The sequence below is a fragment of the Ammodytes marinus genome (assembly GCF_949987685.1).
Source record: "Ammodytes marinus genome assembly, chromosome: 7".
NCBI classification, from domain to species: Eukaryota; Metazoa; Chordata; class Actinopteri; order Uranoscopiformes; family Ammodytidae; genus Ammodytes; species Ammodytes marinus.
The window spans coordinates 10,817,735-10,845,727 of NC_137211.1; the positions used below are offsets into that span (position 1 = coordinate 10,817,735).

General features: G+C 41.6%; 2 protein-coding genes across 2 annotated transcripts; both read left to right on the top strand.

Moving 5' to 3' along the window:
- Positions 1-289: 289 nt before the first annotated feature.
- hspa1b (heat shock protein family A (Hsp70) member 1B) lies at positions 290-2,212 on the top strand (the record flags this gene model as incomplete). Its single annotated transcript, XM_080031399.1, has 1 exon — positions 290-2,212. One exon carries the CDS (start codon positions 290-292, stop codon positions 2,210-2,212), a length of 1,923 nt encoding a protein of 640 aa, XP_079887525.1.
- A 2,294-nt stretch (positions 2,213-4,506) lies between these two features.
- kcnc4 (potassium voltage-gated channel, Shaw-related subfamily, member 4) lies at positions 4,507-27,985 on the top strand (the record flags this gene model as incomplete). The annotated part of the gene is made up of 4 exons (XM_080030507.1): positions 4,507-5,118; positions 15,360-16,296; positions 17,043-17,219; positions 27,874-27,985. The coding sequence occupies 4 exons, from the start codon at positions 4,507-4,509 to the stop codon at positions 27,936-27,938; spliced, it is 1,791 nt and encodes a 596-aa protein (XP_079886633.1). The 3' UTR covers positions 27,939-27,985.
- Positions 27,986-27,993: the final 8 nt, after the last annotated feature.

A 27,993-nucleotide genomic window follows, 5' to 3' on the forward strand; every position in this document is an offset into this window, starting at 1 on the left:
TAAATCAAAGGGCTGAGGTTAACCACTCAGTGTTTGTTAGTGTTACAGTAGTAAAGCAATTAGATTTAACTTGTTCCATGAAACTGTCCTGTGAGTCATGCATTACTACCTGGGTTTTTCATTCAGTTTTTACCTAATTTAATTGCACCTTCAAAATATGTCTCTGTCTGATACTTAGATAGTAAAATATGAAGGCACGACAAAACCTAAAATCAGTGCTTTCATGTGTTAGACAATTAATATGCAATTTCACTCAATTTTCATCACCCAGGTACTCTAAAGCACAAAGATGTCTACAGCTAAGGGAGTATCTATTGGCATTGATCTGGGCACCACCTATTCTTGTGTTGGAGTTTTCCAGCATGGCAAAGTGGAGATTGTCGCCAACGACCAGGGCAACAGGACCACTCCAAGCTATGTGGCCTTTACTGACACAGAGAGGCTCATTGGAGACGCTGCCAAGAACCAGGTGGCCATGAACCCCACCAACACAATCTTTGATGCCAAACGTCTCATCGGTAGAAAGTTTGATGAACCAGTGGTCCAGTCAGACATGAAGCTTTGGCCTTTCAAGGTGATCAGTGATAGCGGAAAACCCAAAGTCCAGGTGGAGTATAAAGGGGAGACCAAGGCCTTCTACCCAGAGGAAATCTCATCCATGGTCCTGGTTAAAATGAAGGAGATTGCTGAGGCCTACCTGGGACAGAGGGTGTCAAATGCAGTCATCACCGTTCCAGCTTATTTCAATGATTCCCAGAGGCAAGCCACCAAGGACGCTGGTGTGATCTCTGGACTGAATGTTCTAAGGATCATCAACGAGCCCACGGCAGCAGCCATTGCCTACGGCCTGGATAAAGGCACAAGAGGAGAACGCAACGTGCTAATCTTCGATCTTGGTGGGGGCACCTTTGACGTGTCCATCCTGACCATTGACGACGGCATCTTTGAGGTGAAAGCCACCGCAGGAGACACACACCTTGGCGGGGAGGACTTTGACAACCGGATGGTCAACCACTTTATAGAGGAATTTAAGAGAAAACACAAGAAGGACATTAGCCAAAATAAGAGAGCAGTGAGGAGACTGCGTACAGCTTGCGAGAGAGCGAAGAGGACCCTGTCCTCCAGCACCCAGGCTAGCATTGAGATCGACTCTCTGTTTGAGGGCATAGACTTCTACACCTCCATCACAAGGGCACGCTTTGAGGAGCTCAACTCGGAGCTCTTCAGGGGAACACTGGAGCCGGTTGAGAAGGCCCTGCAAGACTCCAAGCTGGATAAATCCAAAATCCATGAAATTGTCCTGGTTGGTGGCTCCACAAGAATTCCCAAAATCCAGAAGCTCTTGCAGGACTTTTTTAATGGCAGAGACCTGAACAAGAGCATCAACCCAGATGAAGCTGTGGCCTACGGTGCAGCAGTCCAGGCTGCTATCCTCATGGGTGACACCTCAGAGAACGTCCAAGATCTGCTGCTGCTGGACGTGGCTCCTCTGTCTCTGGGCATCGAGACCGCAGGTGGAGTTATGACTCCATTAATCAAAAGAAACACTACCATCCCCACCAAGCAGACCCAGATCTTCTCCACATATTCCGATAACCAGCCAGGTGTGCTGATTCAGGTGTTTGAGGGCGAGAGAGCCATGACCAAGGACAACAACCTCCTTGGCAAGTTTGAGCTGACAGGCATCCCCCCTGCCCCCCGAGGTGTACCACAGGTGGAGGTAACTTTCGACATCGACGCCAATGGCATTCTGAACGTGTCCGCCGTGGACAAAAGCACAGGAAAAGAGAACAAAATCACCATCACCAATGACAAGGGCCGCCTCAGCAAAGAGGAAATAGAGCGAATGGTGCAGGACTCTGAAAAGTACAAGGCCGAGGACGATGTGCAGAGGGAGAAAATCGCAGCAAAGAATTCACTGGAGTCGTATGTTTACCAAATGAAGGGCAGCGTCGAGGATGAGAATATTAAAGGAAAGATTAGTGAGGGGGATAAAAAGATGGTCATTGACAAGTGCAACCAGACAATCTCCTGGCTGGAGAACAACTTGCTGGCAGAGAAAGACGAGTACGAGCATCAGCAGAACGAACTAGAGAAGGTGTGCAAGCCGATTGTGACCAAGTTGTACCAGGGCGCAGCACCAATGGGAGGCTGCGGCAGACAAGCAGGCAGCGGCAGCTCTCAGGGCCCCAATATTGAGGAAGTGGACTAAAACAATGGGCGTCAGCATTTCGTTTACAGAAATACATTGAATATGTCAAAATGTGTTTTCACTGACTGATGTCTTAATAAACATATTTATAAAATACAACTCTCACTTTGTCCTTATAATGCATAATGTAGTTCTCTGGAGATTTTTATGAAGTAATATTCGTGTCACTTTTCAACTAAACAGGTCAATGACATATTTCGTCTTTCGTAGCATATGGGCACTAACAGTAATTTAACAGATGTGTTTGTAGGTTCAACTATGGGCTGTCCCCTTTAGTTTATTGAGAAACTGAGCTTCAGTGTCTGTTGATTAGTTTTGAGACTCTGTTTGGACAGAAAAAGTAAATATTTACAAAGGCATAAGAAATAACATTTAGCCTAAATTACTTAAAAGTGTACTCCATAAATATAACATTTTATTCCTAAAACAATGTTTTGTTAAAATGTATGTGGCAGAACTATTTTTTTATTTTTTTATTCCACACTTTCTTCTTCCTTGATTGCTCTTACATTACCCACAATGCAGCTCGACTGCCAACAGTTTTGGATTTGTGATGCTAAAAGCGGCTAACAAGCGTCAAGCAGTGATGAGGAGTGGGACACATAGGTCTGGTAAGCTGGCTCACTGATTTCTTACTTGTAGTCTTTAAGTCAAAAATCTGTTTCAGGCAACTTTTCCCCCCATGCAGTAGAAAAGAAAAGGGAAATCACTGGAGATCCCCTTTTAAGAAGGCTTCCCCAATCTGTTGAAAACTTTGGCTTATTACTGAGTCAAAAAAATAAATAATTACACCGTGATATTGGTAGGTTACCTTTACTTGAGTGAAGCGACCATTTATCACCATCTCTAGAACTCTGAATGGCACATCATTAAAAGCGCTGTCCACTGAAGAATCCACTAGGTGGCAGCCTGGGGTCGGGTCAAAGGAGCAGATACCTGTTGATCACACCTCTTTTTTCCTTTCCTTTCCTTTCCTTTCCTTTCCTTTCCTTTCCTTTCCTTTCCTTTCCTTTCCTTTCCTTTCCTTTCCTTTCCTTTCCTTTCCTTTTTTTTTTTTTTTTTTTTTCCACTTCCAGCTGCTTAAAAACATTTGATTGGGGAAATCACATTCGAATCTTTCCGTTGGCCCATTTGGACCAATGCTGAAAGTCTAATAGGCTAGAGTGATTAAGTCATCTATTTTTAGACTTCTATATAGGCAATGACATTTAAGTCATAAGACATAATATAATCCATGTTTTTGTATATTTATAGGCTTGGACAGGCTATGTAAAATGTTACACCTTACAAAACAGTAAATTGAGGGTTGATGAAACATCTGAGATATTGCTCATCTCTCCCAGGCCTACACACACACACACACACACACACACACACACACACACACACACACACACACACACACACACACACACACACACACACACACACACACACACACACACACACACACACACACACACACTTTTGTCTCTCCCTCTCTCTCCATCAGCCCATCCTCTCATTCTGATTAGAGGGAGTGGTTCAATATTGCGACAACCTCCTCCAGCAGCCAAAGGGTTAAACTGTGGAGTCTGTTGTTGAGCGCGCTCCATCCAACCGGCCGTGTCGCTAAGGGAAGAGAGGCTACTTGTGGAGAAGCAACAGATATCCAGCTGGTAAACAACCCCATACATCTGGTCTAGGCTATGCGAGCTGAGCCTTTTCCCAGCAGGAAGAACTGGTTGGATATCAAATGCATCATTAAATACATGACTGGATCAGTCTCAAGCTACCCTTGTCTTGTGTGGATGAGAAAAAAGTTACCCGTAATAGTTGTGGATGTTGGCGTTGCAGAATTTGGATATTTAAAAAAAATTGTAAGTGAGAAAGGCGCGAGGATTGACTCAACAGTTTAAGTGGTTCAACCTAGAGGTCCGTGCGTAATTTAGCCAATATTGGGCTTTTTTTATATACATTTTTGCAACAACCTTGTGTTGATGAGCTGGAAATAAGAAACAACATTGGAATATACACAAGCTAGGCTATTTCTTGAAAATATTTAACAAACATTGAGCCTGCTCACCCGCGTTTTGTCTCGCAAACAGTTTTCTAACAGGTGGTTTTTATTGAGCGTCTCACTTTGCCGCCGCCTGCACCATTAGCCTGTTATTTTGGGGATACATGAGACTAATAAGAGGACTGGGGTGTGAAATGAGGGCGCACTTTCCTTTCATATTGTGATTTTTTTGCTACGAGTGGACAGCAACAGATCGTAACGGAGTGGCGAGCAGCCAGAAGGTCCCTACGTCCCGATGATAAGCTCGGTGTGCGTTTCGTCTTACAGAGGGCGCAAGTCAGGCACCAAACCTCCGTCTAAATCATGTCTGAAGGAGGAGATGTCCAGAGGGGAAGACTCGGACAAAATTATCATCAACGTGGGTGGCACTCGACATGAAACATACAAGAGCACCCTGAGGACACTGCCGGGCACCCGCCTGGCATGGCTGGTGGACCCGCAGGTCAGCTCGGACTCGGACGCTGCGCCCCCGAGCGCCGCCGCCTCCGCCGAGTTCTTCTTCGACAGACACCCGGGCATCTTCGCCTACGTGCTCAACTACTACCGAACCGGGAAGCTGCACTGTCCGGCGGACGTGTGCGGGCCGCTCTTCGAGGAAGAGCTGGCCTTTTGGGGGATTGACGAAACCGATGTGGAGCCGTGCTGCTGGATGACCTACCGGCAGCACCGGGACGCGGAGGAGGCCCTGGATATATTTGAACCGCCCGACCCGGAGGACACCGACGACGACATGCCGAGGCGGTTCGGCATCGAGGACTGTCCTGATAGGTCGAGGGGCTGCTGCGAAGTTTTTCAGCCGAAGGTCTGGGCCTTGTTTGAGGACCCATACTCGTCCAGAGCGGCCAGGGTGAGTTCATCTATCCTCTGAGTGTGTCCACATCAACAAGTGTCCCCTGGAGGTCCAACAGTTACAGGCACTACAAGAACGTCTGCAAGTGAGCTCTGTTGTGCCAACTACACTGTCCGGTTTGTGTCTTTTACTCAAATAGGATTTCTCTACAGTTCTAGTCTGACCTGTGTGTCTTTTGAGTGAAGGGTCAGCAGATCAAGTCAATTTGTTTCACCAGGATAATTCACTCACTAAATAATAAGACATACAGTCAACTGTACATGATGCCCACATATCAGTTTACCCCTTCTAAAATATTACTCTTGTGTTGTTGAGTGGAAGTTGTAGTGCAGTGCATAGCTTCACATCCATTGACTGTTTTCCAGGAACATAATTTGGCTACACTTGCCTACACATGAGCCACTGATTGGAAATCTAAACATCCTGAAACCAACATATTATGGCACTTTGAATTGTTTGCATTTTAAACAACAGTTTAGAAAAATAATCAGTGACTAGAGATATTTTCATGCTATAATAGTATTTCAGACAAATCCAACTTTTTTGAACTAGCATGGGAAAGACCCTCTCCTGTTTCAATCTCAATCTCTTTCCTTGTTCACTAAGCCAAGTCTATTTATTAAGATGTAATATTTATTGTAATGTATTGTTTCATCTATTTTGACTATTTAAAATCAATTCATTGTGGGGTCAGTTACACCCCAGAAAGGTCTAACTCTATATGAGAAATAAACTAGAGAAAAATCCAACTATGGACAGTATTTAGGGTAGTGCTGTGTTTTTACTGTCAACACAGTCACAAGAGGCACATTGTTATTATGATCCTGGGCTATCTAAATATAATTGACCTGAAAATTTACTTAACACAAATCAAAACATCAAGGTTAATGTAGGCTAGTGTATCTATGTAATGAAGTCAGCTTCTTACCTGTCCACTCCACACATTTATTTTGTTTGTTAATATTTATAAACCACAACAAATGTATGTTCTTAGCACTTGGATAAAACAGTTAATTCCTTCTAATGCTCACTCCATACAACACTTCTTCTTTCAGTCATTTGAAGAACAGTTTTTCCATTTGTCGCTGACAATTGTGGTTTAAAAGAAATCTGTTTCAAGACAAAAATACATTGCTGCTAAAGTGTTCCGACTCAGACTGTTCAACATTGGCATTCAATGGTCCTCCGAACATTAGTGTTTGAGAGGCTGCAGGAATGTACGTCCATGATAAGGAAATCATACCGTACATTACACGGAAGAATAGGCTCTAAACAAGTGAAGGCCAGAGAAAAACAAACAATGCATCAGTTTATAATTAAGAATGTTAAACAAATATATCTTAGTTTTGCATTTCATCTTGATGAAGAAGGTGCACTTCCGTGTGGTTTATCCATCTAACAAATGTTGTAGTTGTGTTGCAAGTTCAAATCAATCTGCTCTTATTACTTCCACAGAGAATATCAAGTGTTTGAATGTATGCTTTGCCTAGTGGCATGGCACGGCAGCAAAGTGAAGTAAAGGTGAAAGCAGGTATCGAGTGTCGCTATAGCACGGGTCATCAGGCAAAGGAGCTTTCATTGGTTTAAAAAAAAAAAAAACATTGAGTCCAGAAAGAGAAGGCTGATGCTCACCCTAATGTCTGTTTGTCCGTTTGTGGAGTTGAATGTTCTATTCAGCTACTTGCTGTGTTGCAGGAGTAGTAGCATGCCTTAGTGTTTATTTTAGCTTCTCTTCCAGGTGGCACTTGTAGGCTATCTCTGTAGAACAACCAACAGCTCTGAGTCACAGCTGGCAGTGTGTCAGTGCCATCTGAAGAAGAGGGGGGGGGGGCCCGTCCCCCCGTGCCTGCTAGTATGATCCCTCATATCTCTCACATCTGAATATTTGTTAATTAATAAACTAGGGTTTATTTTTTCCTGGAAGTACTAAGAATGAACGAGGGCGGTTCCATGTTGACTAGGGGCATGATGGTCTTTGTCCATTTCCTCACTTGCCAATTCATGTAGGTATGTTTGCTCTGTGTGCATTTTCAGAAAGGATGGAGAGTGCATTCTGAAGTACTCATGTTACCTTGATGGCCTTTTTATTTCAAAGAGCCTCCTAGCTAATCGCATGTAAAGTGATTCTTAAAAGCAGGAGTTAAGTTAATCTATCCATCATTTCAGCTGCATCCTCCTCGGTATCAACCAGGTCTGGAGGTGCAGCTATATGTAAAAGCTGTTAGTGCAGTCAGATGTTATCAGAACAGACATGGCTCTTTAAAGAACAGATTAATGTAGAAAGGTAAAAAAAGAAGAAGAAGAAAAATAGTATAGCAAATAATGAAAGTCTCAGCATTGTTGTAGACTATACACAGTTTTTCTTCTCTACTTCAGTTTTAGAGGACAGTGAGTAATTGGACATGTTAAAATAACCAAAATGATAAGTCACTATGATTAATAATTGATTGTAAATCCTGGCTGCAGACTTAGAGACATCAGCAGACTTGTATCTTCCCTGCTCATGCTTTTGCCAGGCGTGTTTCTGAAGCCATTTTCATATCTTGCCATGTATGGGGTCTATCTTCTCCAGTCTGGTCTTCATAAAGTGGAACACACATTCAGATTGCCCAGAAAAGGTCAGGTGACTTACTTGGCAGGTCAAAAACCATCCTGTTATGGCATGTTTAAGATTACTTACCTGCTTTGGTAGTGGATTTTATTTAATTTGAAACATCTGGAGCGCTGCATTAATCTGATGGTGTCTCTGTAATCTCAGTTTTTATTCAAAATAAGACTCAACATTAGCTTCAACCAGACAACTTTGTTCAATCTCCCCTAATGTAATATTGAATTAATTCCACATCCCTGCTGTCTGTATTTAATCACCGCTGTGGTAATGGGGCTGCAACCTGTTATCAGTGGTGAGCAATTAAAACTGGTTTTCCCACAGAAAAGAGCAAAGTATTTTATCCGACGTAGAGAAAGAAATCAATTTGTCTTTGTTGTGGGGCAGAGGGATTAACAGATGTGGGATCCTTCGAGGTCGGAAGCACTCATTCTGCTAAATGTCAAATACCCAATCTATTTGGTAATATGAGAGGCTGTCTTTGTTGAACGTTTTAATATTTTACACAACACTTTTTATTGAAATGGCATTTGCATTCAGTTTTTTATGGCATTTTTTCTTTTATGAGACAGTTTTTGGAGAGACAGAGATTCCCCTCTCTGATGGGACAGAGAGGGGAATGACATGCAGAGAACAACCCGGTCTGGATCTGAACCCTGGGTGAGCTGCGAAGAGGACTGAGCCTCATTGTGCTCTTGAAATCTTGGCTTGATTTTGGATTTGTCTGTTTTTGTCAAACTAGAAATGTTTAAAGACATCCAGCCCCTACAAGTATCATGTAGGGATTCGATTCAACAGTTTTAATTACCCATATGAGCCAAGGATAGAAAACAATCAACAGTGATTTTAAAAGGTATCATCAAAATCTTTCGATATGTTGCTTTGCTCATTTCTGATTGTGGAACCTATTTTCACACATCACATATTGTCTCAGTGCGCCACAGCCCATAAATAAAAGGGGGCAGAACCTCTTATTCCTCCAGGCCACGGCTTTTCACAACACTGACACCTCTCTCCCTCTGCTACTCCGTGAATTGAACACCGGATTTGATTTGTCACACCTCATCAAAGCATCGCAGACTCTTTTATAAGACAGAATTCTCTGTGAAAGAAGGATGTATCCTGTGAGATTATGTTGCATGTTTTTTTCTGCTCAGTTTCTGGCTGTCTGCCCTGCTGCTGGCAGATCAGTGAATGCATCACAGTCTGCACAGGGTTGCAAACACTTTTTTTGCAAATTAAAAATAAAGACACATCACTAACAATATCATCTCACGTCCACATAAATCACTTATGAGTGATTGAAAGAAAAACGAAAAGAAAACATTTTACACAATTGTCTAATAAGTGCAACCAGTGTTCAACCAGATTTAAAAGGCTTTGATCGATGATCAGTACTGACCAAGCGTTCCAATAACCGTACTTTCTACTATTTAGTATGGTAGAAAAAACATTTAGGATCTACCAATTCTTGTGGTCAGATTTAGTATGCTTAAAAATACCCGGATGTCTACTTCAACGGGTCAAGATTTTTTGTGTTGAAATCAGCATGCTATTTGGGCAACTCTGACCCACAATCCAGTGCGCACCCGAAGTGACGTCACATCGACAGAGCCTCCGTATGAAAACAACCAGGGATACAACAGACACCAGCTGGAGGCTAATTTTCGAGATTACTCACCCGGATCATGTACGCTCAGCTGTCGTGCAGATGGCTCGGATGTCATTTCTTTTATGGAAATGTGGTTACATCATTACAGGTGGTCGTGTATGTATAATTTACCGTCTCTGTGTTAAGTATTCTCATGATATACTTTTTGTACCTACCTATTGGTCTGTTGTTCTCCTCTCTCTCTATCATCCTATTATCTATCATCAGAGCAGAGTCAGGTGTTCGCCAAGGGTCTTTGACATTCTATGTGGTGGTCTTTGGTTTTGCCAGAGTCTTTGCCTTGCAGTAGTTCATTAATCGTAGTTGGAGATCGATGAATTTCCTCCAATATTGTGTCTTGTTTAATGTATAGATATAGGTATAGATCACCCATAGCATTGGTTTTGCTCAATGGCTGTGGTTCCAGGACTTCTGTACAGATACCCAGGAGAAGCAGAGCTGACAGGCTGAGTAGTGAACATTCATTGTCCTCTGCTCCTTGCCTCAGGTGTACTGACTCTCAGGATGGAATCAATGTAACATGACTTCTAAGAAATACATCAGAAGTGGCTCCTCTCGTATAGGCTTTTCGGCTGCTGACTGCTGCTCAGATGGCTTATTGTGGTTTTTAAGTATATAGCATGTTAGTAACAGGGCGTGATGCTGAACAGCTGGAGGTGATGGCTGTGATGGGAGTCCCCAGCTGCTGCCTGTCCAGCGTCCCGCCTCACTCCCTCCCACTCTGATGATGACCGGTCATCTCCCCGGGGGGTGTCTCCACACAGACACCTGATGACCTTGGATTAATTTCTTTTGTGGCCCCAGTGTTTGGCATTAAATATCCCTAATAGGGCTTCTCACTATACTCTACTCCTGTTTGTATAGCTTTCAGAGACTTTTATATCATCTGTATCATCATTCATGTATAAATTATTATTTTTTGATCAACTGTGACATACATAGTGACAAAATAATTAGCGGGTAAATGTTTTCAACTCAGCTTTCCAGTTTCCATCAGCTGTACCAAGCTTTAAAGTTTCCTAAAAACGACTACCTGGTGAACATAACAGAGCATTACTGAGTTGTTGGAGACCAACAACAGAGCTAAAAGGGGAGTAAAGTGAATATTGGACTTGTGATATATGAATGATATTAATTTATTGCTTGTAGCTTTTCCCCGAGCTTTCATTCTCAAGGCCAGGGGAACCTCTGCAGGGAGAGGTTCCCATGGCCACTGATGTGTGAATCATTCCTAATCACAAAATGGGAACACTCATGTAAAGTTCAAGTACAGTAATTCTACTTGAACTTTACATGAGTGTTCCCATTAATTGATTAATTCAGATTCATCCCCAGGAGGGCTATGCATGAATAAAGGTTGTATTTCAAACATGTGGAAATAATACAAAAAAAAGCTAAAATAACCATTACAACAGCAAGATCGACAGAAATAAGTAAGAAAGATATAGACAAAAAACAAATACATTATATAAATAATTTTATCTAGCTTTCATCAGACAGCTTTATCCCTCAGCAAGACAGGGTAGAAGTTACATTAAAATTAACATCCGCCTGGCTACATAATGATTCTTGATTGTATGACATCAGCTGCAGCAGACCAACATGGAAAAACTCTGCTGGCAAAGAGACATTACGGAAATCTATCCAAGACTGCTGCTGTGATTACAGTGTCCTCTACTGTGCTGTAAACATGATATTGTGTATACATTTTTTTCAGGCCTTAAAGGTACAGTGTGTAGAATCTATTGGCATTTTCCAGAACAGACTTTGTAGAAATGGAAATTAATATCCATAAGTATGTTTTAATTAGTGTAAAATTGTCTGGAAAAAATAATAATATCTATATTTAAATTAACTTATAATTAGCTTTGTGTTGATCTGCCATGGTTCTACAATAGCACAGAATGGACAAACTTTGCAGCTTTACGCGTTTCAATATATAGTGGTTGTCCTGGATAAATGCCCCTGTTAAAAGCTTAGAAGAAGTATACACAACTTAATACATCTTCAGATCATCACTTGATTTTGTGGGAAGGCTTGAAGCAGTGGTGGATGATTCCATCTATAGCTTCCTGTCCTTGAAGGCAACTGTAGCTTCTTTAAATTCTCCAAAGGAGGGGGGGGTTAGTGAGGGAGCGTTTCAATAAAAAATCTCACCACAAGATACCGCTAAATACTCCAATATTACACACTGTACCTTTTAAGATAAAATATCATGACACATCTTAATTCTGCAAGATGTATTGAACAAGACAAAGATGCAAATATGAGGACAAGTAAACAGCCACAGAGACAAACCCAAGTGACAGTAATGAATTAACCTACAGTCGTGCACACAGGTGCAGCAGGTCAAGCTGTGTCATGCTATTGTAAGACATTTGGATTGATCCTTTTTTAAGAGCAGGGCAAATTTCCCCCGTGTGTGCCAGGACCTCTGGCCTCTCCCTGCAGAGGTTCCCCTGGATGCAGATCTCCAGCTCTGTTTAGCTCTGGGATAAACCGTTTGGCATTTAGGTAAACTAAACGCTGTGAGGGCCTGATGGGCTCATCACAAACATTTAAGCAGCAGCAGCAGGACACCGTTTTTATCGGTGGCTGCTGATTTATTGTCATACCCAAGCTCAGTGCACGAGCCCCTTCTGTGTGATGTGCTTTTGTCATAGCAATAAAAGTGGGATACTGTGTTCGGCTGCAAGAAGATGTTTATTTACAGTTTACTATTATGAATATGTGTATGAGACCAATACAGAGAGCTGATGGTGAAATGCATCTTTTCAGCTTAAACCTCTGTAGCTAAGGAGTTGTATAAAGGAGTAAAATTAAGGCTTGTAAAAATGAATGTAAAAATGATCCTACTTTTTTACATTATTGTGCAAACCCTGCATATAGGTTGCGTTTGATATGAATAGACTAAAAAAAAGCAAGTTAGTGATTAACATTGTCCTTTTCTTAGACACACATGCCGGATGACCGCGTAAAATGCATTTTGTTATTTAGTCGAGATGAAATAATTCTCTATGTCACTTCATTTGACACATAAATGCTGTACATACTGTAGCTGTCAAACCATCTGGAAAACTGATCATCATTGAATCTACAGGTCAGCGAATGATCCAACAGAATAATATGGCACTTGTTTTGAGGTTTTTGCTAGTATCAAGGTTGCAAATAATGCCACAACAAAATATCATACTGTATATATTTGCATTTCAGGGTGTGTTTGATTAGCTACTAAGTTACGCCATAGTAAAAGTCATTGTTGATCAGAGGAGATGATGTACAAAACCAATATATCATGTACTATGATCAGTACGTGTGTTATGACATAGTTTTGATGGCAAAGGGAGGTGTATGTAGGTGCACTAGTACCATGTCTGAGCACATATTCCTGCAAGCCCTATGTTGAGCCGCTCTTCTTCTGATCTTTATCCCGGGCTCCATTATTCTTGATATTATTCAGGTCTAAGTTAAGAACCCAGACTGGGACTTCAAAGTCCAGAGAGGATTGATGAGGTCATTCTTTATTAATCGACTTTGGAAATTGTCTTGCTGAGGTGCTTCAACAGAGAATGTATCCCTTTTCCTTTGGTGGAGATCACCTTAATTATCAGACTGACTCTATATCTGGCTTCTGTCTGGACAGCTTTCCAGTAGAAAAGCATGGATGAGAGGAGACAATGAAAACATATTGTTTGTGTGTGTGTGTGTGTGTGTGTGTGTGTGTGTGTGTGTGTGTGTGTGTGTGTGTGTGTGTGTGGGTGTGGGTGTGTGTGTGTGTTGGTTTGTGTTAGATACACAATGAGTGCATGTACATTAGTACTTAATTTTCTTTAAATAAAGGCTGGTAAAACGAATTCAGTGTTTCTGATACGCATTGCATCCTTATACATCGTAACAATCTTCAGCTTCAGCCACTGTAATCTGCTAAAATTCCTCATTTATCAACCTATGTGCCTAGGTTTCTGTTAGTTCCTATTTAGTTTTCTACTGTACGTTGTTTTGCTTGTTGGGATACACCATGTGACTCCGTCCTATAACACCACACATTGTACACAGTTACCCTAGGTGATGTTCAGGGAAACGCTGTCATGGGGAACCTTTGAGCTCCTCCTGGGGCAGCGTTGAGAGGGTGCAGCCTTCCCTCTCGTCCTGTGGCTCAAGGGCAAAGCTGAAGAAGGTTGTCATGGCAGAAAGCTGCACATTATCTGGATGCACCACAGAGAGATGTGCTTCACTGTATATTTTCATGTATGTATTATCTCTATGTTTTTGCTGGGTTGATCATTTCCATCTTTCCACTTTTTTATTTACATTTTTTTTTGTTCAACAATGAATTGTTACCCCCATCGGGCATTACGTAACTCACTCCTTTTGTTCTAATCAGAGAGAATAATTATTTGTGAGATGCCCCGGAGGGAGAAAATGGCTAAGTGCACGCAGGGCACATGTACATATTTATCCAGCTGGATGATTGCAAAGGCTGGAGAGGCATTACAATTTGTCCAGGGTTTGGTAAACAACAAAGACAGATTGGGTATAAGTTAGCACACACTGTTTACACAAACACAAACATTGGCCATTGTGCTGGGTCAGGTGAATGGCCTGCAGCCATGTCGTTCAATTATCTTCAAATTTATTGTAAAAGTGGTTAGCCTGACTCACTCCCTCTGGTTTAGGTTTGTACTTTTGAAGACAGATAAGGATTATATTGTATTGTATTTGCTTCAAAGGCCACATTGTCTTAGTTTTATTACAAATAAAAAAGTAGGCACACAGGGTTTGACTCACTGAAACATGACCTATACACCTAACAACATGACAGGTGATGGTAAGTCTTTCATGACTCAGCTCATAGTGCTTAGTCTTTAAAGCTTACCTTGTTGTTTGATTTGGGTCGGAGATAAACCCTTTGGTCACCAAATTGAAACATACCATTGGACTTTCCTTGTGATATATTTGAAACACGTCAGGCAGTAGCCCCGTGTTTGTTAAATCACTTAACTAGGTGTTGGCACCATGTTGGGAGTGCCTCCTACTGCCTGTGACAGGCATGGCCCATTTTAATGGAATCGCGTTGTCTCTCAGCATGAATCAGTCTCCGTGTTCATGGGAGTAATTGGTTTTAAATTGGTCTTTTCTTTTTCCTGTGAACGACGTTGTGGCTCTCCTGCCAATAGAATGCCTAAGGGAAAAAAAAGGAATCTGCCATCCTAATTTACAAAGTAGAGTGGCAGTGGTCAATCACAGTCAATACATTGTATATACAGTATGACAGGTATATGTAATGTGATGAAGCTGCAGAGTGGCAGTGGAGCACAGAAGGGCCTTTTTACAACCTTAATTAACTGAAGTCTAGGCTGTGTATTTACACCAATTTATCAGTGCACACACAGTACGAACAGTTGCAAATCATGAAGAGATATGCACTGATTTTGACAGCAAGTGTTCCCCAAAATTGCACCTTTAATTGCAAAATTAAATTCTTAGATAAAATTCAGCCTATACTGAAATATTTTATCTTAAACACTGATCGAATTCTACAGACTATTATCCATCACAATTAACCTAGGTCTGCCTACGTGTCTTACTATATTTCTTTGTGCCTGACTTAAGTGTTCTCTTATCAGTGTGTTCATTAATTTAGTCTTTGCTTACTGTCAATCACCTGACGCTCAGAGGCCTCCACAAGAAAATAATCTCTCAAAACATTCTTCTTTACAGAATTGATTTGCAAATTTATGTATTTCCATTGTTTATATAAAAATAAAAATCATGATACAATTACACATGGCATGGGTTGTGAAATAGTTTTCCAGAGGCACATGTCATGCAGGAGGTTTATTTTGAAAAAATAAAACCAAACAAACAAATAATTTTATAAACACAGTATTGGCTGCTCATTTATTTGTGGGAAGAAATTAAATTCTATTGATTAACTGTTTCATCTTTCTCATCCAGGGAGTGGCGTTGGCCTCTCTTTTTTTCATCCTGGTGTCTATCACCACCTTCTGCCTGGAGACCCATGAAGCCTTCAATGAACTGCAGAACCGGACAGAGCATGTTGTAGTGGGCAATGTCACTATCAAAGAGGAGAGGAGGGAGATGGTGACCAAACCCATTCTCACCGTGGTGGAGGGCATCTGTGTGCTGTGGTTCACATTTGAATTCCTGGTGCGTATCGTCTGCTGTCCGAACAAGGTGGTCTTCATCAAGAACACGCTCAACATCATCGACTTTGTGGCCATTCTGCCGTTCTACCTGGAGATGGGCCTGAGCGGTCTGGACTCCAAAGCTGCCAACAATGTGCTGGGCTTTCTCCGTGTTGTACGGTTTGTTCGGATCCTCCGGATCTTCAAGCTGACTCGGCACTTTGTAGGCCTGCGTGTGTTGGGCCACACACTGAGGGCTAGTGTCAATGAATTCCTCCTTCTCATCATCTTCTTGGCACTGGGTGTGCTCATCTTCGCCACCATGATATACTACGCTGAGCGCATCGGAGCCAGGCCTGACGATCCCACCGGCTCCAACCACACACACTTCAAGAACATCCCCATCAGTTTCTGGTGGGCGGTGGTCACCATGACGACTCTGGGCTACGGAGACATGTACCCTCAGACTTGGCTTGGCATGATGGTGGGGGCGCTGTGTGCGCTGGCCGGGGTGTTGACTATAGCCATGCCGGTCCCTGTCATTGTCAATAACTTTGGGATGTACTACTCGCTGGCTATGGCCAAACAGAAGCTACCCAAAAAGAAGAAGAAGCACAACCCCAATCCAGACGCCCCGACTGACTCGGTCTCGTTTGGGAAGTCAGAAACAAACTCACACAGAAACAGCACTCAGAGCGACACCTGTCCGCTGGCTGCTGAGGAGAATGTCAGCAGGAACCGCTCAGGTCAGGCTGCAATACAACATGAAAACATTGTCATTTACCTTTTGTGGTATCTAGCCATGCAGATAGATTTGTTTTTATTTGAAACCATACTTCTGGAAACCATGCCCTCATTAGACATAGACCTCAATGGCAAAAGGCTTTACTGGAGATACTTTCTACCACAGAAATATTCCTGGCTTTTCTTCGGATTATCTGGAGTTATGGTGACATTGTTGCTAGGGAGGAGATTTCTTTTTACTTCAGCATAACAAAATTCCATTCACCTTGTTTGTATTTAGATCTATTCAACTCAATCCATGATTCAACTTTCTGTATGAATAAATGCCACTAGAGTAGAGGTTAGTTAAAAAAGCTTTAACTGTCATATGGGTAAATAGTCCCTTTATGCTAAATAATGCTATTGTTTTATTGTACTGATTGATTAGGGTTTTAAAATAGAAATAATATTTGGTTAACCTGTACATTTAATCAATGATTAAAGAGTATCTGAGTGGTCTTGGGCCTAATTGTCACAAACTGTTCTGCAGTACTAGTGTTACAGTTCCGCAGGCTTTTCAGAGTTTGACAGATGGACCACGCTTTGCCCTAAGGACAATAACACACCCAGATCAAATTACTCCTTCTAACATTTCAGTCAAATTGAATTTCTTTACAGAAAAATACAGATGTTATTCAATATTCCTCTGCCTTTGTCTCAGTAAAAGCTTTGGCATTTACGTCGCCACGTGTTTTTATCTTCCTCTCAGACTCCAAACAGAACGGAGATGCAAATGTGGCCCTTTCAGAGGAGGAAGGCTGCAGTTTGACCCAGCCTCTGTCCCCCAGTGACAAGTGGTCCCTGCGATGCTCCCGGGGGCGAGACAAGACTAAGAAAGAGGCCACCTGCTTCCTCCTTACCTCCGGAGACCCCAACGTCCATACTGGTAGGTTTCATACACATCAGTGCATTCCAGAATGTACACACGAGGGTTGATCTACTAACACCCGTTCTTGTGAGTGGCTCCAAATAGGCCTTTAACTCATCCAAAATCTCCAAAATGGCATTGCTGGATAGGTGATATGCTTGATTGTTTTTTCTGTCAATCCAAACACAACACGAGCAGATGCAACCCGTTATCCGTTGTCTTTTATGTATCCTTCTTACCACAGTAACTGCAGCTGTCTGTGCACAACGGTTGAACACCTGCTTTTCAAACGTATTAAATATACACGCAATCACAACCAGCGCAATTATTTTCAGGCTTTGTAAATCACAGTGCGTGTGCTAAATTAACGTATTTGAATCTACTCGTCCCATTATTTGGCGCACTTGGGAAGAAACCCTGATGTTGCGTAGTCACTAAGGCAAAGGTAGGCTATATGGAGAGCGTGATATTTGACACACAATCCTCAGTGTGCACCTGATAGTAGATCAGTTTGAACGTTTCTTTGCTGGTGAAATCTAGTTTGCACATTATACAAGTAGATCAATATCTAATTCAAATTTGGTTCTGCAGGTAGGCTATATGTTGCCAGGTATTCTGTGTTACCTCCACTGTCTACAAGAATTTTTTTTTTAGTAAAAACAGCTGTAATCCATACAGTACATCACTAGTGCCTAACAGGTGGCTCAAGTGTACTAAAATGTCAGTGATTCTGGAGAACGCTTGTTGTCAAAATCCCTTTTTGTCAAAATCCGTGAATATCTCCTCACGATCCATTACCTGTCCGTACTTTGTATGTGCAGTAAAAAAAAATCTGGTGTTAATATACAGCCTAGGTTCTGTAAGCTGGTATGTAAACAAAGGGGGGCTACCGTAGCTAGCAACATACCCGTTTACAGAGCCTAGGCTGTGTATTAAAGCTATTCTTACCTTTGTAGAGTTTTTACACTTATTTTAAATGACTTTAAAATGGTATAAATAAGGTTTTTACACTCTAAAATGCATGGTAGACCCAACAGGAATAAAAAGAAACAATTATTTCAGTCTCATAATATTAGGTGAAAACTACAACCAATCAAATCGTTCGGACCGAACGATTTAATTGGCCGACAGACCTGTCTGTTTGCCGTCTGCTTGTGTACCGCGCATTCGTGCACGCGCGTCCTCAACGAAAGGGTTTGTTTTGATTCCACGGCAGACAGTAGCCTAGCGAGTAGCGACCATTGTAGAAAAGGTTACAGTGTTGTTATTTCTTGTTATTTCTTACAGTGTGTTAAGCTGTGTTTTAGTGTTGGGCCGTGACGTCAGTCGGCCAGAGAGCCAGTTCAGTAGCCTAAGTTTCCTTTCGCTTCTCCCTCGGTGAGATGTGTGTGAGCAAGTTGCCACAGTAAGCCATCATTCGTGTTTATCTGAGTGTAAATGTGAATCACCCGTGTGTGAGTATGTACATGTAGTCCCGATCGCTGTTATAAGTTATAGTTTGTGCATGTTATTAGCGGCTGCGATTCGCGAGTCGCAACAGCTGTTCAAACGTCTCCTCACGAGCGGAGTTTAAGCCTTTGTTCTTTTTCCGCGATCTATATGCGGCTGTGCCTGTGAAAGAAGGAAAAATAAAGAGCGGATAAAACCCTACTCCTCCTCTCCTAGTCTCATTATAAGCATAAGTGGTGTTCTGGCCGACATATCTGAAGTGAAACCAGTGATACAAGCAGATCAGCGCGGTACCGGTAGCCTACTACAGCCACCAGTTTCTTCAGCCACAATATAACTCACTTTGTGCACGGAGACAGTATTAAGCAAGTAAGTCTGCTTGTGTAGCCTAAATTAAGTTTCTTCAAAAACAAAACAAAAAAAACGGGGATAGGAATGAGGGGGTGGGGCTGCATTGGAGGAAGGCGGGATATTATGATTGTGCTGAAATGCTCAAACTCAAATCCATCCGAACTGCTTTAACACTGGATTTCTTTTCAGCACACACACAGTACGGACAAGTAGCAGATCATCAAGAGATATTCAAAATATTTTGACAACAAGCATTCTCCAGAATCGTTAAGTCCACCTTTAAAGGCAAATTGACATTTTGGGAAATGCCCTTATAAATTTCCATCGTTATTTTATTTATAATATGAGAAGGTTGATCCTATTGCTCATGTCTGTTTGCCAAATATAACGCTACAGTCAGGAAAGGGTTAGCCTAGCTTAGACTTGAGGAGCATGAAGAAACCGCTAGGACCGACTCTGTCCACAGTTTAAATAAAACCTACCTAGCAGTTCAACAAAGTCAACAAATTAACGTCAATGTCAAATAATGTGGGTTTAATTCATTCAAAGCTTGGCCTCAGGGTTGTGGCAGAAGACAGACTGTGTTGTTTGCTTAATAAAACAGCTTGTTGTTCTGCATGGTGTGCATTGTTTTATTAGTTTTGTCAAGCATTTTCTTTAATACCACCTCTCCCCTGTAACTCAGTTAATGAGCTTTTAGACAACTTTAATGGCAAAATTACAAGTGTTATAGATGCTATTGCGCCCACTAAGATGAAGGTTGTCTCTGGTAAGAAAAGATCTCCTTGGAGAAATGCCCCGCAGGTCAGAATAGAAAGAAGAGAGTGCCGTAAAGCGGAACGCAGGTGGCGAAAAACAAATCTCCAGGTTCATTATGACATCTTCAAAGAGAAACTTTGCACTTTTAACTCAGAGATGAAAAGTGCAAGGCAGTCTTTCTTTTCTGACATCATCACCAAAAACAACAACAATGCACGTGCCCTGTTTGCTACTGTCGACAGATTAACAAACCCTCCTGTGTCAGTAGCGTCTGAACATCTCTCCACGAGGGCCTGCAATGAATTTGCCTCCTTCTTTACTGAGAAAATTCACAAAATTAGACAAGCTGTCACTGCATCAATACAAAGTTCAACATATGTGTCATCGCTATGCCCACTTAAAATCAATCCAAATGCAATGACACAATTTTATCTGATAAACCACAAAAACCTGGAGGACATTATACAACACCTGAACTCCTCCTCCTGTTGCCTTGACATTCTTCCCACAGGCTTCTTTAAAACTGTTTTTAGCTGTATGGCCTCAGATGTTCTACAAATTGTCAACATGTCCCTTCGGACAGGTGTATTCCCACAGGCCCTGAAAACAGCAGTCATCAAGCCACTCCTAAAAAAGAACAATCTAGATACATCGCTCATGAACAATTATAGGCCCATATCTAACCTACCATTTTTAAGCAAAATCATTGAAAAAGCTGTTTATCAACAGCTAAATAACTACTTAGCAATGAACAACTGCTTTGATGTTTTCCAGTCAGGATTTCGACAACACCACAGCACTGAGACTGCTCTGGTTAAGGTCCTCAATGACATCCACTTAAACACAGACAGTGGCAAAAGTTCTGTTTTAGTTTTACTGGATCTCAGTGCCGCTTTTGACACAGTTGACCACAGCATATTACTAGATCGACTAGCAAACTGGGTTGGACTCTCTGGAACTGTACTAAACTGGTTTGAATCTTACTTAAAGGACAGAGACTACTATGTGTCAATAGGCAATTTCACATCTGAGCGGAAACATATTGAATGCGGGGTCCCCCAAGGTTCCATTCTTGGGCCTCTTCTGTTTAACATCTACATGCTCCCACTAGCTCAGATTATGAATAAGAACAAATTATGCTACCATAATTATGCAGACGACACACAAATTTACATAACCATATCACCAGGAGACTACAGTCCGATACAAGCACTGAGTAAGTGCATTGAACAAATCAATGATTGGATGTCCCAAAATTTCCTTCAATTAAACAACGACAAAACTGAAGTAATTGTCTTTGGTGCCAAAGATGAACAATTAAAAGTCAGCGAACAGCTTACATCTGTTATGCTAGAAACCACACACCAAGCCAGAAATCTTGGTGTTGTCATAGACTCCGACTTGAATTTCAAGAAACACATTAAATCAATTAATAAGTCAGCATACTACCACCTTAAAAACATATCAAGAATTAAAGGACTTATGTCTCAGCAAGATTTAGAAAAACTTGTCCATGCATTTATCTTTAGTAGACTTGACTACTGTAACAGTGTCCTTGCAGGCCTTCCAAAAAAATCTATCAGACAGCTTCAGCTAATTCAGAACGCTGCTGCTCGAGTCCTCATTAGTAGGACCAAAAAAGTGGATCACATTACCCCAGTTCTGAGGTCTTTACACTGGCTTCCTGTCACTCAAAGAATTGATTTCAAAATACTGATGTTGGTTTATAAAGCACTAAATGGTTTAGCGCCAAAATACATTACTGATCTGCTGATAGGTTATGAACCGTCCAGAGCCCTTAGGTCGTCTGGGACAGGTTTACTTACAGTCCCAAGAGTTAGGACTAAACGAGGAGAAGCAGCTTTTAGTTTTTATGCACCAAATATCTGGAACAAACTCCCAGAAAACTTGAGGTCTGCTGCAACCCTCAGTTCTTTTAAATCGAGTCTGAAGACTTTTCTGTTTCCATTTTAACCTGTACGTTTAATTTAATTTAAATGTTTTACTTCTTTTCGTTCGCTTTTAAATGTCTTCTAATGTGTTTTATGTATTTGCCCCAGTAAAGCACTTTGAGTGGCCTTGTGTTTGAATTGTGCTATATAAATAAACTTGCCTTGCCTTGCCTTAAAGCTGCAGTTGATAATTTGAGCCGTTGGGATCCCAACGGCTGTTTCCCCAACGCTCTACCTGCTGTAGCTCCTCCCTCTGAACGACAGCTTCGCGCGTTCATGTGAATTCAGTTACATTGACAGGAGACAAACACCATGTCCGATTCCGAGGTGATTAAACATTAGTAATGATAACTACATACGTACATATTGAGCATACATTTTAATCACAGACATACCATGTATGTTAGCTTAAAATCATTGTAAGTGTGCTGGTAGGCCTAACAAAAGTAGCTGTAACAGCCAGGCAAGATAGCAAACTAATTGTAACAGAGCGGAGAGGTGTGTGTGTATCTCCTATCAATGCTCCTGCTCTGACCGCAGCTGGGAGGGGCTGCTCGGGCAGTGTTGCCAACTTAGCGATTTTGTCGCTATATTTAGCTACTTTTCAGCCCCCCTGGTGACTTTTTTTTCAAAACAGCGACAAGCGACAAATCTAGGTTTTTTCTGGTGTAATTGGTGACTTTTTCGCCGAAGCAAATATCACTTTTAACGCTTCTCAACGAGCAGCGGGAGCCTCCTGGCCCGTCCCCCGTCACAGAGCACTGACAGACAGCCCGGTCCTTGCGCAGCAGCCCCTCCCAGCTGCGGTCAGAGCAGCAGATAGCCTACACCTCTCAGCTCGGGGCTCCCGCTGCTCGTTGAGAAGAGATGATACTTGCTTTGGCGAAAAAAGTCACCAATAACACCAGAAAAAAAGCTAGATTTGTCGCTTGTCGCTGTTTTGAAAATAAAAGTCGCGAGGTCGCGGTCGGAGAGGTCTTGATGTGATAGGGCAAGAAGACATGGCCGGTGTACTTTTTTTCAAGCTCTCTCCGTCTCCCTTTCAGCAGTTAACTTTTCAATATTTGTCTTTCCTCGTTTTTTTTGCTGTCTTAGCGGTGTTAGTTGTTAGTATCCTGGGAATGGTAAATTGAGGGTTCGTTTGTGAAGACATTGCCACTCGCTGTCCGCCGTAGTAGCCTTGTACCAAACAGTAGGCTAGTGTCAGACTGCTAGGGTCGTGAACGCTCACGCAACTGACGCATCAACGTCGTTGCCAAGGTCCCACAGCCAATAAGAACGGAGAATCTGACCTCGCTCTGATTGGTCAAAATTAACATGAGCGGTGGCAATTTTGGGGGGCAGCACACAGATGCAGGGGGGAGCAAAGTGATAAAAAAATATTTTCAGACCACTTCACCTACATATAGCTGAATGGCTATTATGACAGTTTTGCCAAATATTACAGTAAAAAAACTCTCAACTGCCGCTTTAACAGCTGCACATTTTTACTCCTTTTGGATTGACCTAAATGAGGAGATGGGATCATCAAAGTACTAAGAAAATACATATTATAGAGGCCAATTTGTAAGATGACCATAGTCAATACAATTAGTATTTTTTTATTTGATGTAATATAATACGATTTATTATATTTTATTAAAAAAGTTAGCTGTCACAGTATTGATAAAAAAGCTTTATATTCTACAGCCAATCTAGCAGCTCTGTGAGTTTTCCAAGAGTTCCTATTTGCAGACCCATGGAGAAACAGAGCTCCACCGGAAATACGAAATTTCTTCTTCGTTTTTTTTTACTGGTGGCGATCACCCAGCGTTTCTTCTTCTTTTTGTTTTACTGCCGGCGTTCACCTAGCGGTGAATAATAACAAGACACAGTTTCCGCCGGTTATGGTGCTAGTAGACAGTAAAAGACAGTAAAATAAGTCAGTTTGTTAAGGGTCCCAAGTGGCCAGGACGGTGGTAAAAAGTAGATGTTGAGGTAGAAGATGAATGAAGCAACGAAGTTTTGTGTAGGCTACATCTTCCGAAATCCGTCTCTTTAATTCACAATTATCACAAGTAGGTCAATCACATACAAATATAAACTCTTATAAATAAAACACAAAAAGTGCCACCACATTAAAATAAACAGCTCATTTTAAAAAGTGGGGTGAAAGACATTAACGTCTAACACATACGGTGACAGTTTCCATTGTAGATCCTGATTGATTTATTACCAGATTCCTTGTCCTCTAGTGATCACAGTTTTAATTATTATATAATTTCTATATTCATATTAGGCTATTGATCACGCAAGTGAACAGTAACGATCGCGTGCAGCTGCAGAATTACATTTCAACCAGACATAAATAGCCAGTGGCACAGACGTTAAAAAATAAATAATGAGATAAATAAATAATAATGAGATACATACAATACAATAGGTTTATTAATCTGAATGTAGAGCATGTTCACAATGTGTAAGAGGGCTGAGAACTACGCTACTGATCAGATACATGATCAGCTTCATTCAATGATTCGTTTGACAACTGTTATACAAGTATCGAGAATGGCTTTCTGTCCTCACTGTTTTGAGCCAGGAAAGGGAGAGAGAGACGCAGACTCAGACAAGCAGCTTTTGGAAGTCAGGATAATGATATATTTGTTACATCAGTGAAGAGAAACTGCAACCTCACACACAGGCCTGCCCAGACAAATGACTGGGCCCCTGAAAAGGTCCAGTCATTGGGCCCCCTTTACTCATACTGAACTTGTATCAATGTGCATGATGCGCTTATTCCTACATAAACACATACCTGTACACAGGGCCGGTTCTAGCCAGTTAGATTAAGGTTGGCTACTGGAGATAATAGTGGGCAGAGACACCAACGATGCAAGCGCGTGCAGCGCGCAAGCGGAAATTTTCTGCTCTTGCAAGATCTCTGCACCTGCTTTTTGGCACATTTACTGTAACATTTCCTGTAATGTAAGCTTTTAGACACACCAATGCTGTAGGGGGGGTTTACCATGATAGCACTGCTACCAGAAGCTTTCCTCATCAGTATAACAACCATCTGACACCTTTGTTTAAAGGCTAAATATGTAATTTCTAATTTTCTTAGAAAATAATAGATAAAATATACAGAATCATTTGCAGAACACCCTCACAAAGACACCTCAAAACTTGATGAAATATCACAGTATCTCTGAATTGAAAATCCACTTCTGCTGGCAGAAATACTGATATTAAGGAATTTCCCGGGGGTCTAAAGCTCTTGAAAGTTCCCTTTTTTTTCCTTTCTTTTCTGGTACCCTGATTTATGTCCAGGTCCTGGCATCACTGAGCTTGCTAGGTTAGCTTGCTCATCATCAATACATAGCTAACGCTTGTTTGGTTGACCTGCTGCATGCAACGGTTTTGAGGGGGAAAAAACGACCCGTGACACTTTTAGTTTTTCAATATAAAATATGATATATTTTACCCAAGAAACAATGAATACATTTTTTTATTTTATAGAAAGTTCTCTTGCGAATTTAGCGTTCATAATAAAGGTTGGCTAAGTTATATTAAGTAATCTGCAAAAAAAAATAAAAAAATAAAAAAAAATTCTCTGGGCCCCCCCTGGTGGCTGGGCCCTAGAAAGCTTTCCCACTTTCTACCCCTTATGGGCGGCCCTGCTCACACATGCTCACGGCCCACCTTCCTCTCCAGTAAAAAAAAACAAAGAAGAAATTTCGTATTTCCGGTGGAGCTCCGTTTCCCCATGTGTCTGCAAATAGGTGCCTCTCGAGTTTTCACTTAAGTAGGCTACAGCAGTGCTTTGAGCTAATGGCTAACATCAGCATGCTCACTTGTTTTCCGAATGACAACATGATGTTTAGCAGATATCGGCCTAGTATTAACCATGTTCATCACCTTAGTTAAGTATGTAAGCGTGCCAGTATTTGCTAATTAGCACATAACAGAGTGCAAATGTGGCTAATGGGAATGAATGATTCCCAATGACATTATAGTTTCTCAGGTATTGGACAAATTAAACATAATGTACTGACTATAGGCAGGATTTAGTCGTTATTCACAGGAAAGATCAAAAGAAAATCAATGGAAAGCACTTTGAAGTAATTGCATCATCTATCTGTCTGTGTGTGCTCAGTGAAGCAGCTTTTCTTGACTGAAACGACTTCACAGAGCGCTGCTTGGTTAGGGTTAATAATAAAAAGAGTCCATTATACTCTAGCACCTAAGTTCAAATTCATTTAAAAAGTATTTCCAAATGTATGTAGTTTAAGTTTGGAATACTCGATATAAAAATATATAGGCAAAATTCTCTCAATTGACCTCGGCAGTCAGCTTGCTGTCTCTCTCTGCTTGATTGTCCGATCCCACATCCGAGCTTCCCACAGTATCCAAAAGCCCCTCGTGAGAAGAGGCTCTATATTTGGCAGTCATGGATTGATTCCTGACATCCTGAGCCCACAACCCACCCATTCAACATCCTGACTCTCGTCTCCAAACAGCCCAACAACACTAAAGGTGTTTTCCTGCTAAACTGCAGTTTCCCGAGATGTACTTTTCTCCCAAAGCTCATCAGCACATCACTGTGGAAGAAAAAACAATAACATAAATGGGGCACTTAGTGTAGCTCGGCTGCTTTTAAAGTATATACCACACCATTTTGTCAACAGCCCATTACAATACATCTTATTTGATCATCTTCCTGAAAGTGTCACTACCTGTCTGAATGTGTTGAAGATTTGTGTTGCTAAATGGCATATTGTCACATGGAGAAAAAACATCACAAACTCAGTAATATCTGTCAGAAATTGTTGAGTTGCTCAGGAGACAATCTGCTATCAACATGAAAATATACAGCCTCACAGCCACAGTGGGCAAAGGCACAAACGGTGTAACAAATCGTCCCCAGCCTACTTTCACACTGATTTTTCTAATAATGAGCTGAATTATCTGGTCAGCTCATGAAAGTCTTCTTCTGATCGCAGAGACAAACACAATGGAAAGCTGAGCAAAGCCAGAACACCTCAAGACACCACAATCTCTGAGAGAGAGGGGAGGGGGTTAATTCAATCCTGAGGCTGTGTCTGGTGAATTTGTGGGTAATAACATCCCGGTCTATTTCAGGGGAATATCACACATACACAACACATTTTGAGTGTGCATAACCAGTAAAAAAGGGCTCAAGTGGACTTTCACGGTTTCCTAACAGTGTTTAAAACTGTTGTGGCTCAATATGCAGAAGGCAGCCATTTTGAGTTTGTGTGATGGAAATAGATTACGGCTCTGCTCCTCAGAGCAATGCCCATAGGGGACGATGTTAGGTTAATTCGAGGGGCTCTGGATATAAGGTATGGATAATATTTCACCAGAGCAGTATGGCAGGAAACAGAGAAAATGACAGATGGATACAGAAGGTCTGAAGATTCTCAGATGATTATCAGTGACAGGAAATGGTCGCCTGCCCTGCAGTGGGAACAAAACGCTGGTGGATTGTGAACTGATTAAGGTCGTCACAGGGAGCCTCTGGCAGCGTTGGCTCTCGCTATCACAATATAACAAATAAAAACCCTTGTCCCTGTCTCAGTGCTGTGAAAACCGGCCGTGCTGCTAGGCAGTCAAGTGCTGCTAAGAGGAAGCAGCGTGCGGACATACAGACAAGTCTAGAAAAGGCTTCTAAGCTCGGATCTGAGCCTCTATATTCCCAAGTGAGTCCTCGGTATGATCCCCACTAATAGGTTTCCATTAACAACAGTAGTGGTTAGAGCAAAAGCCTTCTGCTGGCCTCCAAAGATCAGTTCTGTTGGATTTCTCTCTGTGGAGTTGAGTGAAAATGTTTAATGTAGATTTATCAATGACAATTTGCATAAAGGCAGAATCGTTTTAGACATTTATCAAGCAAAAATGTCACATATTCACTGGTTCTAAATTTTTAACATTTGCAGCTTTATTTTTATGATACTTAATGATTCTATGAACTTCCCCAACTTGTTGTATAGCCTTGTATCCTATTATTGAAACTGTGACAAGTTCCCAGATTCAACTTTTATTAAGAAAAGATATTTCCTTATGCTATCTCAAAAACTGTAGTACTACAGATCTATTTATCTAGTTCAGCTTTTCATATCATAAGTCACCATGTTATTTCTGTCCTTTGTGTTTCCTAACAGAGAGCTGTAAAGAAATGCTTGCCGCCACTGGAAACTACGCTCAGCCGGAGGTCACTCTAACCTGATGCTTATTGGCTGTGAAAAGGAGAAAGAGCAGGAACTCACATTGGAGTACGGTCC